General features: G+C 50.2%; 1 protein-coding gene across 1 annotated transcript; it reads left to right on the plus strand.

Annotated features, from left to right (window-relative positions):
* The first annotated feature begins 6 nt into the window (after positions 1-6).
* Positions 7-10,954, plus strand: LOC114450821 (ubiquinol-cytochrome-c reductase complex assembly factor 1-like). Its single transcript, XM_028429217.1, has 9 exons — positions 7-84; positions 616-720; positions 1,654-1,761; positions 4,030-4,102; positions 5,438-5,495; positions 6,233-6,341; positions 9,566-9,643; positions 9,827-9,940; positions 10,285-10,954. Exons 1-9 carry the CDS (start codon positions 10-12, stop codon positions 10,417-10,419), a joined length of 855 nt encoding a protein of 284 aa, XP_028285018.1. The 5' UTR covers positions 7-9; the 3' UTR covers positions 10,420-10,954.
* Positions 10,955-12,500: the final 1,546 nt, after the last annotated feature.

The raw sequence follows: 12,500 nt of genomic DNA on the forward strand, positions 1-12,500 counted from the left end.
CGTGCAGTCATGTACCGGCGGCCGCTGCAGTTCGCCGCCAGGAGCCTTGTCCGCGCGTCCGCGTCCAGAGCCGCCTGCGGGAAGGTAACAGCTAGCGTTAGCTTAGCTGGCTAATGGGAGCTGAGCTAAGTTCACACAGCACATGAGAGGGGGGGGGGGGCACGGTGTGATGATGATGAAGATGAAGATGAGGGTATTCTGTGCTCCTGGTGTGTGTTCGGGGTGTTTAGTGGATTACCCGGGCTGAGGGGTGGACTGATCCCACAGGGTTACTGTTCAGAAGACTTCATATATCAAGCTCCAGTGTGTTTGTTCTTCCTCAGCTGTGCTCAGAGGAGCTCCGCATCAAACACTCGGCTCCTGTCAGTGTTCACTAATCTGCTGGTTGGATCCATTAAAGTGATCAGTGACAGTAAAAAGTCAAAAAAAGAGAAGAGAGAATGTTTGACCCAAAACTCAGACATTTATTTTACTGTGATGTCAAAAAACCCAACATAAAGACACAAAGATGGATCCTGTGGTTCTGATGTTAAACTCTGAACACTCGCTGTTATCGTTGTGTGTCTGAACTGTGTGTGTCTGAACTGTGTGTGTCTGAACTGTGTGTGTCTCCAGGCTTTGGATCAGGACGCCTGTTTCAGACCCTTAGCAGCCTGCCAGCTGGGCCGAGGCTGCTCTCCCTGCTCCGCAGCGTGTCGGACGCTGCACATCAGCACACAGGTAACAGGACACACACACACACACAGGTAACGGGACACACACACAGGTAACAGGACACACACACACACACACACACAGGTAACAGGACACACACACACACACACACACAGGTAACAGGACACACACACACACACACAGGTAACAGGACACACACACACACAGAGTCCGACAGCTCTGCACAAACAGCACATGTTAAATACATTAATAAACTAAACATATGTTACCAGCAGTGAAAAAACAGCAGCTCTGCCCGCTGTTTGTGTTTGCAGCTGTCCTGTACGAGCTCTGGACAGCTGCAGGTCACACAGGTACTCTCTGAATGTTGGTCATGTGACAGGTGTCAGTCCATCATGGCTTCCTGCTGAGCTTTTAGTTTCTTTTACAGAATCTTGTGACAGCAAACACTTAAACTGTAACATACGTAGTTTAAACTGAGGTTATCTACTGAAGCGATGCGTTCAAGGACCATGGGAAACGTTAGCTTTTTTTCATTTCTCTTTTCTTTCCTTTACAGCGTGTTTATGTGTTGAGTCTGTTGATCTGTTTAAACACAGGTTTAAAGCTGATGACATCACTGACTCCCCTTGTGTTCGTAGCTTTAAAGGTCCCTCTGCCTGCTCTGTAATAATTAAAACGTCCCTGCAGCTGCGTCAGTGTTTTTAAATCAGGATTAAAGTGAGCAGCAAACGCAACATTTCAGAGGTTTAAAGTGAAACATCTGCACGTCCTGGTGAAGGGGGACGGTAATAAAACTGTCAAAGCATGAAGACAACATGCAGCTCAGAGTAGGTCACTGTATGAATTCACTCAGCAGCTGCTCTCTGCTGTAAAGGCCAGGCTGTGCAGGTGTGTGTCGTCACTGAAGTGGATTTAATGAGAGTGTGTGTCTGTTTATTTCAGAGCTCCTCTCACTCCTCTGTTTCTGTCCTTCAGCACTGTAATGTGAAGGAGACGCCCCAGCACATGGAGGAGGAGGTCGGGGCCTTCACCAAGTTCATAGAGGCCATGGGTTTCACCGGGCCGCTCAAATACAACAAATGGGTGAGTGATGGAGAGGAGGGCGGAGTCAGGAGGGACAGGTGGCAGCTGAAGGTGGTGTGTGTGTGAGGAGAGAGTCTGCTGTCATCGGGTCAGTCCCTGCAGAAGACAGTTAGGATGCTGAGATGTGTAAGACAGTAGAAAAGACCTGACTGTCTTTAAAGGGTTAATGATGACACCGTGCTGATGTCATCAAACACAGTGACGGCTGAACCTGTCCTGGTTATGTGACACAAAGTTAATGCACAGAAAACATGTAATAAAACAAGCAGCAGGTGGCGCTGTGTCTGACTGTGTCTGACTGTGTGTGTGTCTGTGTGTCTATGTCTGTGTGTGTCTGTGTGTCTCTGTGTCTGTGTGTCTCTGTGTGTCTCTGTGTCTATGTCTGTGTGTGTCTGTGTCTCTGTGTGTCTATGTCTCTGTGTGTCTATGTGTGTCTATGTCTCTGTGTGTCTCTGTGTGTGTCTGTGTGTCTCTGTGTGTGTGTGTGTCTCTGTGTCTCTCTGTGTGTGTCTGTGTCTGTGTGTGTGTGTCTCTGTGTCTCTCTGTGTGTGTGTCTGTGTGTGTCTCTGTGTCTATGTCTGTGTGTGTCTGTGTGTGTGTGTCTCTCTGTGTGTGTGTCTGTGTGTGTCTCTGTGTCTATGTCTGTGTGTGTCTGTGTGTATCTGTATCTGTCTCTGTGTCTCTCTGTGTGTGTGTCTGTGTACGTCTCTGTGTCTATGTCTCTGTGTGTCTGTGTGTGTCTGTGTGTCTCTGTGTGTCTGTGTGTCTCTGTGTGTGTGTGTGTCTGTGTGTGTGGTCAGAGGAGGATATCGGAGCTGTGACCTCCCAGCAGGGAGTTTAAATTAAAGGCCGTCAGCCAGGAATGTTCCACACAACACGTAAACACACCAACACCAAAACAGAACCCGGCGTCGGGTCGGGTCTGAGGTCTGTTCCGCTCGCACAGCTGCTGTATGAGCTGTCACTCACGGGTCGGGATGATGTGATCCGGACCAGCGGGACATGTTTGTGATGAAGCTAAATATAACACAACACTGTGACAGTGGCACAGAGCTGCATCCTGTCACTGAATGGTTAACATGCTCCACCCCAGAGCGTAAAGACGTGTGTGCTCAGACTGCAGGTGGAGGCCGAGGAGGGTTCTCAGCGTGTGTGTTGCTGATGAGTCGGCTGCAGTGTTGTGTTGTTGTTCAGTCTCATCATGTGGATAATGAGCTAGTTCTGTTCATTAGCTACATTGTTAACTCAGTGATTCTACAGCGAGAGATATTGGAGGATGATCATTCAGTAAGAAGGAGCTCTGTATGTGCTGGACGTTGTGGTGCGTGTGAGGTTGTGTTGTACTTTTGCAAACTAAAGCTGACGTGTTTGTTATTTTATAAATATTAGAGCTTTGGGACTGATGTGGAGCCACAGAGCCTGCTGTATGATGATGATCCCTGGTTCTGTTGCTCCACCTCCATCTACATGAGTGAAGAGCCTGAGACTCCGTCTCCCTGTCCTCTGTGTCCTCTGTGTCCTCCGTGTCCTCTTCACTCATGGTGGGATCGAGTCATTAAGTTGTGTTCAGTCTGTCATGAAGTGACACGTTGGAGCAGAGCCTCCATCACTGTGACAGCAGAGCCTCCATCAGGCTCTGCTGTCACAGTGATGGAGGCTGTGATGGAGGCTCTGCTGTCACTGTGATGCAGGCCCTGCTGTCACTGTGATGGAGGCTCTGCTGTCACTGTGATGGAGGCTGTGATGGAGGCTCTGCTGCATCGCTGTGATGGAGGCTCTGCTGTCACTGTGATGGAGGCTCTGCTGTCACTGTGATGGAGGCTCTGGAGGCTCTGCTGTCACTGTGATGGAGGCTCTGGAGGCTCTGCTGTCACTGTGATGGAGGCTCTGCTGTCACTGTGATGGAGGCTCTGCAGCTGACTACAGGCAGGTGTGGTGGAGCTGCTTCATCAGCGGGTCATCAGGCTGCCTCAGTGTGCTGCAGCCACAGAACCACTGGATGACATGGACCCAGGTCTGGACTGATCCTTTAAATACAGAGTAGAGAGGCTGAGCCGCACGTTGCTCCTTGAGCTCATACTTGTACCTTTACTTTTCATATGGAAGTACAAACACTAACACTTTAAAGCTGCTCCTCGGTATGATGCTTACAGAAGACTCCTCAGGTTCTGACTGTTTACATCTCACTCTGAGTCCCTGATCGTTGGCCTGTCCTCTGTCTGTCAGAGTGCCGCTGACGTTCTTCCTGTTTGTGTTTTGTTTTCACAGAAAATCAAGATTGCAGCGTTGCGCATGTACACATGCTGCGTGGAGAGAATCAACTACGACGAGTTCTTCGACAGTGAGTCAGCGTTCTCTCCTCTCAGACAGGAAGTCTCAGTGAAGGGTTAAATTGTCCGTCCCGGTCCAAACGGAGCTGTTGGCCGCTCAGAGGCTCTGTCACCACCTGCCTGACATATTCATTTGGCACTTCTCGATCTGGCAGACACACACTGGCTCACTATTATTACTTAAACACACACACACACAGTGTGTCTGAACCTCCACAGACACACACACACACAGACACACACTGGCTCACTATTATTACTTAAACACACACACACACACACACAGAGTGTGTCTGAACCTCCTGCTGAGGGAAAGACTGGTGGCTGCTCAGGGTTAGGGTCCCTGCTCTGCTGTTTCTGCACTTTCACAGTGTAAACTCTCACACACACACTCACACACACACACACACACACACACACACACACACACTCTCTCTCTGTGTGTTTTGTCCCGTTCACACACTCGGAGAGCTGAGAGGCTGTGAGGACCTCTGATTATTTTAAAGATGTTCTGATACTGAACCTGAGTGTCAGCTCACACAGTCCAGTCTGAGGTAACAGTCTCGTAAAAAATACACAAACACATTAAACACTGGGGCGGCGGTCTAAGCGGTGTAGCCAGCCAGCCAGCTCCCCCAACCAGGAGACGGGACCCCTCTAGCTTCTCCTGGGCCCACCTCAGGACCTCCTCCACGAAACACCTTACCAGGGAGGCGCCTGAGGGACACCCTAACCAAAGAGGCCCGGACCAAGTCGACTGGCTCACCTCACCTCTAGCGGAGAGTCCGGCCCCTGCAGAGGAAGAGTTAATCCAGCTGCTTGTATCCGTGTTCTCCTTCAACAGCTTGCCTCCACAGATAAGGGCAGTAGATCAGTAAATCCAGGGCCTGGCCTTTTGGATCAGCCCAGAGCCGCCATCACTGATGAACCCAGCTGTACCTGAGTAACCACCCCCCACCAGAGAGGGCATTTCACCCTCTTCCAGCTGAGAACCACCTCCAGTGGGAGCTGAAGGTCTCGGCTTGTTGAGTCCAACGAGACCGCACGATCTGCAAAAAGCAGGCGGGACCCCGAGGCCACAAACCCAGACGAGGTCTCCCTGCTGACTGAACAGAGTCGGGGACACAGAGCAGCCACACATGACTCTGTGCAGTGCTGTGGTTTCCCTGTGCACACGCTGCTGCTCACCAGCTAACTGCAGAGTTGGCTTGTAGCTTCAGGCTAATGCTACATGCTGCAGGACGTTTATCAAACAGTCCTGAGTTTATGTTGATCAATATTCCATCAATGGTCTTTCTTACTTGTTGGAGAGACGCCTGACTTCATATGAACCCGCTGTGTTTCAGAATGCTCCCTCCCCGACACTCTCAACTCCTGGTTCCTGGTCGCACAGCTGCACGTGTGGTGAGTGGAACACACACAGTCACATCAGCCCGTCATACAACTACAAACATGATCATAAGTCAGTGTGGTCAGTGTGTGTCGCTGTTCAGTGTGTGTGTCGCAGTTCAGTGTGTGTGTCGCAGTTCAGTGTGTGTGTCGCAGTTCAGTGTGTGTGTCGCAGTTCAGTGTGTGTGTCGCAGTTCAGTGTGTGTGTCGCAGTTCAGTGTGTGTGTCGCAGTTCAGTGTGTGTGTCGCAGTTCAGTGTGTGTGTCGCTGTTCAGTGTGTGTGTCGCTGTTCAGTGTGTGTCACTCTTCAGTGTGTGTCGCTCTTCTTCAGTGTGTGCCGCTCTTCACTGTGTGTCGCTCTTCACTGTGTGTCACTCTTCAGTGTGTGTCACTCTTCAGTGTGTGTCGCTCTTCAGTGTGTGTCGCTCTTCTTCAGTGTGTGTCACTCTTCAGTGTGTGTCGCTCTTCAGTGTGTGTCGCTCTTCTTGAGTGTGTGTCGCTCTTCAGTGTGTGTGTCGCTCTTCAGTGTGTGTCGCTCTTCTTCAGTGTGTGCCGCTCTTCACTGTGTGTCGCTCTTCAGTGTGTGTCACTCTTCAGTGTGTGTCGCTCTTCTTCAGTGTGTGTCGCTCTTCAGTGTGTGTCACTCTTCAGTGTGTGTCACTCTTCAGTGTGTGTCGCTCTTCTTCACTGTGTGTCGCTCTTCAGTGTGTGTTTGTGTGATGTGAACCTGTCCTCGTTGTGTCCCCTGTCAGGATGTGTTTGGTGCGGATGCGTCAGGAGGGCCGAGAGGGGAAGTTCATGTGCCGTTACATCGTCCACTCCATGTGGGAGGACGTGGAGCAGAGGAGCAAAATCATGGGGGTGAGTTGTGTTGTTTTTGTGGCGTCATGTAACAACAACATTTTGTACATACATGCCATGACTCGACACGTACAGCTCGGCGTGCCTGTGAGACCTCAGAGGGTTGGTGCTTCCTAAATATAGCTGCCTTCACCTGCTCTCTGTCGGCCGATCACATCAGGGGGCAGCAGACACACAATGAAACATCAGAGACGCAATCACAACGAAATCTGATGCAGAGAGGATGGTCTGAAGCATCAGCTTCCTGTCGGCGGGGCGGCGGGTCACAGCTTGATTTCTTCTCCCTCCCAGATGATGACAGATGATGCACCACATGTGTGCAGTGGTTCCTCTCAGCACTAAAACATCCCATTATTCATGTGTTCCTTCTGATCACGCAGATTAACATCAACTGTATTCATCCCTTTAAGGAACCTAAATAGTTTAAAAACCTCCGTCTCTGTGGTAAAGTCTGAGCGTTCTGGGTGTGTATATGTTGATGATGCGGTGGGCGCACTTCCTGCCTGTTGTGTGTTGATGATGCAGCAGGACCGTCAGACAGTTGATGACATGAATATGAAATCCTCATTAATTAATATGATCAGCCTCTGTCTGAGGAGCAGGGTGTGTTCTGGTGGAACAGCTTCAAAGCTGTGTGTGTTTGTCTGTGTGTTGTGTTGTTTTTCCTTTGTGTATTTTCTAGATGACTCTGTTCTCCTCCCGTCAGGCCTTTACTCATCGATGACTCTTCTGTAGCTCTAAACTCATTCAGTTCCAGCCTGAGGCAGAAAATCTCTGAGTTCTGAGGCTGTTTATAGAAAAATGTTTAAGCTGGCAGGCGGATTGTTTTTTATAGAAGCTAAAGTCAGATAATCATTTTACGTGTGACCCCTCAGAACACCGTGAGCTTCCAGTGATGACTCAGACTGGAGTTCAGCGCCTTCACGCCATCCTGTCGCTGCTTAGGATCAGATGATGTTGTTTCAGCGTGATGTTTGACGGCAGCCGTTTTCCACAGCAGCTCAGTTTCCTCAGAAGCGGCTCCGTGACCCAAAATCACCACAAAAGTAAAGCAGCTGGCCCCCGAGCTAAATGTCACCATGTTGAATAAATATTCATGGTGTTAGCGGCGTTTCCGCTCGGGCTGACGCAGCGCGGCGCTCGGGTTTCTGTCCGTGCCGCTGCACGCTGCACAGGATGCAGGTTGTGTTTACTTAACGCTTTACGTCAGCATAATTGTGCCAACCAGCAGGAAGTGCCGCCAAACCCCCGGAGGGCGAGCCTGGCCGCGGACGCCGCGCACAGAGTCGCTCCTCTATTCTCTGTCAGTGGAGCAGCTCCAGGAAGTGACATCACACACGCTCTCAGGCCCGGGCTGCAGCGTGTGCTGGGTCCGATCTCTCAGAAGGAGAGCGGGCTGTGATCATGTGTGTCTGGATGATGGAAGCTCAGGCCACTGTGTGAGGGTGAGGGAGCGTCCTCATGTGGTTGGTGCATTGTTGTCCTGTGATCATTGTCCTCCAGCTGCTCCACCAGCCTCCACCCTCTGGCTTGTGGTGTAGTTAGCTGTGTGTCTGCAGCATGGTGTTTTCATCCTTTGGCTGGGTATGCAACCTATACATGAAAAAATATAATTTGACATGTTTGTTATTTTCACACTGACCGCCACTAGAGGGCGCTCTAGGCTTGTCTACCTCCGGAGTTGGCGGAGTTGTTGAAGTGACGTTGATGGATGCAGGGAGTGAGATGGAGCGTTTGATCACCTGGTTCTGTTCTTTGTTTCAGTTCTTCATATGTTGCATGACGGACCTGCTGAGTGTTTATGCTTCATGTAGCCTTCAGTGTGTCACGTTAGCACACCGTGCACCTGTTCAGCCTGTTGTTCTTATTGTTATTACTGTGACTCCTCAAAACGAAATATAATCGACCTTATACCGGTATAAATTATTTTTTTTTCTTTGTGCGACCTATAGTCCAGAATATACGGTACCTCCAGGAGAGCAGCGTGGACGTCGTGTTGTGTCTAAGAGTGTTTGTGTTTGGGAGTCAGAGTCTGATCTGACAGTAGTGAAAGTGTGAGTCCAGGTGTGTCTGTGTGTGTGTCTGTGTGTGTCTGTGTCTGTGGCCACACCTTTACGTGTCAGATCAGACTCTGACAGTAGTGAAGATGTGAGTCCAGGTGTGGCGGCAGCTTTCAGCAGCTCCTCAGCTTTTCTTTGTGTGACAGAAAGAGGCCAGAGATAAGGGATTACTGTGTGTGTGTGTGTCTGTGTGTGTCTGTGTGTGTGTCTGTGTGTGTCTGTCTGTGTCTGTGTATGTGTGTGTCTGTGTATGTGTGTCTGTGTCTGTGTGTGTCTGTGTGTGTCTGTGTGTGTCTGTGTGTCTCTGTCTGTGTCTGTGTATGTGTGTCTGTGTGTGTCTGTGTCTGTGTGTGTGTTTTCACAGCTGCATAACTGAACCTTCAGCATGTACATTCTGTGACGTAGATCCTTATTCACACTCTTTAAACTTCATGCTGACCTCATGTTAGTCTTGTTTTGTGGCTCGGTGACCTTTGACCTCGTCGTGGAGAACAAACATTTACACTGACGTTTGCAGCTCCGTCAGTCCCAGTGCAGCTACAGCTGTGTTCCTCAGATACACCTCACATCTCTGAGGTGTGTTCACGTTAAAGTCCTGAATCAGGAGGAGCACTCGGCGTCATACACAGATCGATAGGAGATTTCAGTAGGAGGTCTCACTCTGATGCACTTTGTGTTAAATCAGTGTAACTTCTCTTTACAGTCCGATAGCAACCGATTAGTTCGGCAGTTTCTCATTAAAACCAAGAATATGAATCATCTGAAGCTATAAAACATAAAAACATCATCAATCCTCTGGGTGGACCCTGTAGGAGTATTGGCTGGTTGTCACGCTCTTCCTGCTCTGAGCACCAGAGAGGTACGTGCATGATGGCCGAAGTCACAGCCTGGTTGGAGGCGTGGCTTCAGGGTGAGCTCCGAGCGAACAGGGCGTGAGTTTACTTTGAAATCTGACTGACTCTCACTGAGTTTTCAAACCTCCTCCCCGACCTTTAACCCACTGTTAACCCACTGATGCTGCAGCCATGAGGGCTTCACGGTGTTACTGTCTGTGTTCTATGAACAGGTGATTATTAATCAGTCTGGATTCTCTGCTGTCGTCATTCTGTCTGTGAAATACTCACAAACACTGTGTGTCTGTCTGTGTGTGTTTTCATGATGCAGATTGATGCCACGCAGAGAAAGGAGGGGATGAAGGTCATGATTGAAACTTTCTATGCAGCTATATTTGGATATGATGAGGTGAGATCTCACACACACACACAGACTCGCACGCAGACTCACACGCGCACACACAGACACACACTACACAGTAAAAAAAAACCTGCTGTAGATGCAGAGTTTGTGAGCGGGTCTCCGTCACAGACGGTGGTTCGTGCTGTCTCTGCTTCCTGACTGAGCTCCATGAATGTAACCCATGTTCAGGGGATCCTGTCTGATGACTGCGTGCTGGCTGCAGCTCTGTGGAGGAACCTGTTCAACCGTCAGTGTGAAGACCCGCGACAGCTGGACCTCATGGTGGAATATGTCCGCAAACAGGTCAGAGGCCAATTCAGTTCGTTCTGTAAGAAGGGTCAGTAAAAAACAAACACTGTGTCCCCCTCAGCAGCCAGCAGGTGGAGCCATGATGGAGTCACTGTGAGCAGCAGTCACATGACCGACACTCAGAGTCTCTGTCTGACCTGCAGCTGATCTCTGTCTGAACACCTGAGTTATCCTGCACACACACTCTGCCTGCTCTCTGCCTGCAGACAGGGTGTGTGTGTGTGTGTGTGTGTGTGTAGAGGACCAATGAGAGCACACTGACTGACCATGTGACAGGAAGTCAGAGTTTGGTTTGTGTTGTTGTGCTGTGTGAGTTAACACGGACCTGCTGCCTGCAGATGCAGTTCATCGACTCTCTGGACGGAGACGACCTGCTGCTGACAGGAGAGGTCAAGTGGCGCCCTCTGGTGGAGGAGAACGCACAGAGCATCCTGAAGGCGGTCACACCCACGTACAATGACACGGGGCTGTGAGACGAGCGTGTTCAGCTCCTCCTCTGTCACTTCCTGTCTTCGGTCTTTGCTCCTCCCCCTCTGTAACCATGTGACACCTCCTCAGCATTTAGGATTTTAACTTTGAGGTTTCTGTAGCTCTGCTCGCTTCTCTTTATTAATATGTTCACTTTAAGCAGTGTAGACGTCAGGGACTTCCAGCTTTCTTCGTTTGCCCGCCAATCAAACATCATCATCCTCCTCTTCATCCTGCCGGGTTTAAGGGCGTCCGCCGCTTCCTGTCTACAAACACACTCACACACTATTTATATGTGCTCATGTCTTCATGAGTGCTGCACTGTATTTATATGTATTTTGTACCTGTTCACTGCAGCCTGTCCTGTCTCTGCTCCTTCGGTTTAAATAAAGGTTTTCACTCTGAGGTCATCAGGTCAGCGGGCCGCTCGCCGCTCTGTTTCTGTGACGCCCTCAGACCTGAGCAGGATGCTCAGCCCTCAAAGACACGCCACTGTTTTTAAAAACGTTCATCAATAAAGTGTTCTCTGGATTAAACACGTGTGAGCTGTCTGCTTCCAGTGTGTGAGGAACATCCGCGTTAGCTTAGCGATGCTAACATGAGGACACATGTAACCCACATAACATAGAGCATCTCACTTCCTGTCACCACTTTATTGTGGCAGGGTGTGTTTCCTATAAGTTCCGGGGCACAACCCCGCACTTCCGCATTTCCTCTTGCTCCATGGCTGCTGCTGTCCCTGTGGTTGGCGTGCTCCGGTTAGCATTCGGGAAAAATTAATGATAAAACTGCTTCATAAGAAGCAGTTTTAACATGTGCCTGTCAGCAGGGTTTGCAGGTTCATCATTCCTCCTGCAGGGGGCGACACACTCCACTCTTTAACGTGCACAGCTCCAGTCAGGTTTACCTGCCGTGAGGCCACTGAAGTCAAATTTAATTCACGAGCTACAGTGAGGACGTGTGTCAACACAAAAACAGGAGAGAAGTTCAACAACATGACTGAAACTACAGACTGAGTGCTGTGTGTGTGTGTCTGTGTGTGTCTGTGACTGTGTCTGTGTCTGTGTCTGTGTGTGTGTCCTGATGGGATTTACCCTGATCTGAATGGGGGCAGGAAGAGCAGCCATCAGATAAAAGCTGTTCCCCGTTTCCTCTTCACACAGTAGAACTGGACTCTTCTGTGTGAGTCTGGTTCATATAAGAACTATAAAAAGACCGTTTTCAGGTCTGAACTGGGTCATGACGGGGTCTGATTTCCGGGCTCCCCGGTGACACGTCTGACATCTGGGTCACTGCTGCAGCTCAGACTGATGAAGCTCAAGCTTTGTTCTGCTGGATGAAGACGAGTGAGTGATGAAACACAGCGAGTGACATAAAGAGCACGTGAAGGAACCGGCATGAAGCAGCCCTTCATGGACTGCAGACTCTGACCTGGTCTGAGCAGCATTCTGGACCCCCGGCCGGGGTGTTGCCCTCCTCTCACCCACTGACAGCGCGCACATGTACAAATGATTCATATAAATATATGTAAGTGCATTCATGGGGAGAACGGTTGCTGCTGGAACTGGTCTGATCAGAGGGCGGAGTCAGTCTGTGAGGGACTGATGAGAACCTGTGTGATCCTCCTCAGGGCTCTGCTTCAGGCTCCGTCTGTGCAGCTCTGTGCATCAGGTGTGTGCTCCACCTGCCCCCCCTGCAGGGCCTCACCTGCCACCTCCATCACCTCGTCAGTGAGCTGACAGGTCATACCTGAGCTAACCTGCTGCAGCATGTTCCTCTGCACACGGCGCCTTCACTTCCTCTGCTGATGGCTGAGGATCAGCTGTGGTCATGAAGGTGGAGTCTGAGCGCTCCGACAGGTCAGACCTCCGGCAGCTGGTCAGCAGAACGGACGGAGGACTGTTATCTGATGAATACGAGCAGCTTAAATAAGGAAACCTGCTGCTGACAGTGATCGGCTGGTCGAGCTACACACTCACTCACTGACACCCTCACCATGCAGCGGCCATTAACACCCACAGTGTGTGTTCACAGGGAGAGTGTGAGCTCCATGTGCCGCTTCATTCCATCAGAGGAAGAGAGAGGA

Source organism: Parambassis ranga, chromosome 18 (genome assembly GCF_900634625.1).
Source record: "Parambassis ranga chromosome 18, fParRan2.1, whole genome shotgun sequence".
Taxonomy (NCBI): Eukaryota; Metazoa; Chordata; class Actinopteri; family Ambassidae; genus Parambassis; species Parambassis ranga.

Excerpts from the sequence above, each read along its gene's own strand:
- LOC114450821 (XM_028429217.1), top strand. The coding sequence starts at position 10 with ATGTACCGGCGGCCGCTGCAGTTCGCCGCCAGGAGCCTTGTCCGCGCG. Across the intron at positions 6,342-9,565 it reads AGAGGAGCAAAATCATGGGG|ATTGATGCCACGCAGAGAAA; the intron begins GTGAGTTGTGTT and ends TTCATGATGCAG. Across the intron at positions 9,644-9,826 it reads CTATATTTGGATATGATGAG|GGGATCCTGTCTGATGACTG; the intron begins GTGAGATCTCAC and ends ACCCATGTTCAG.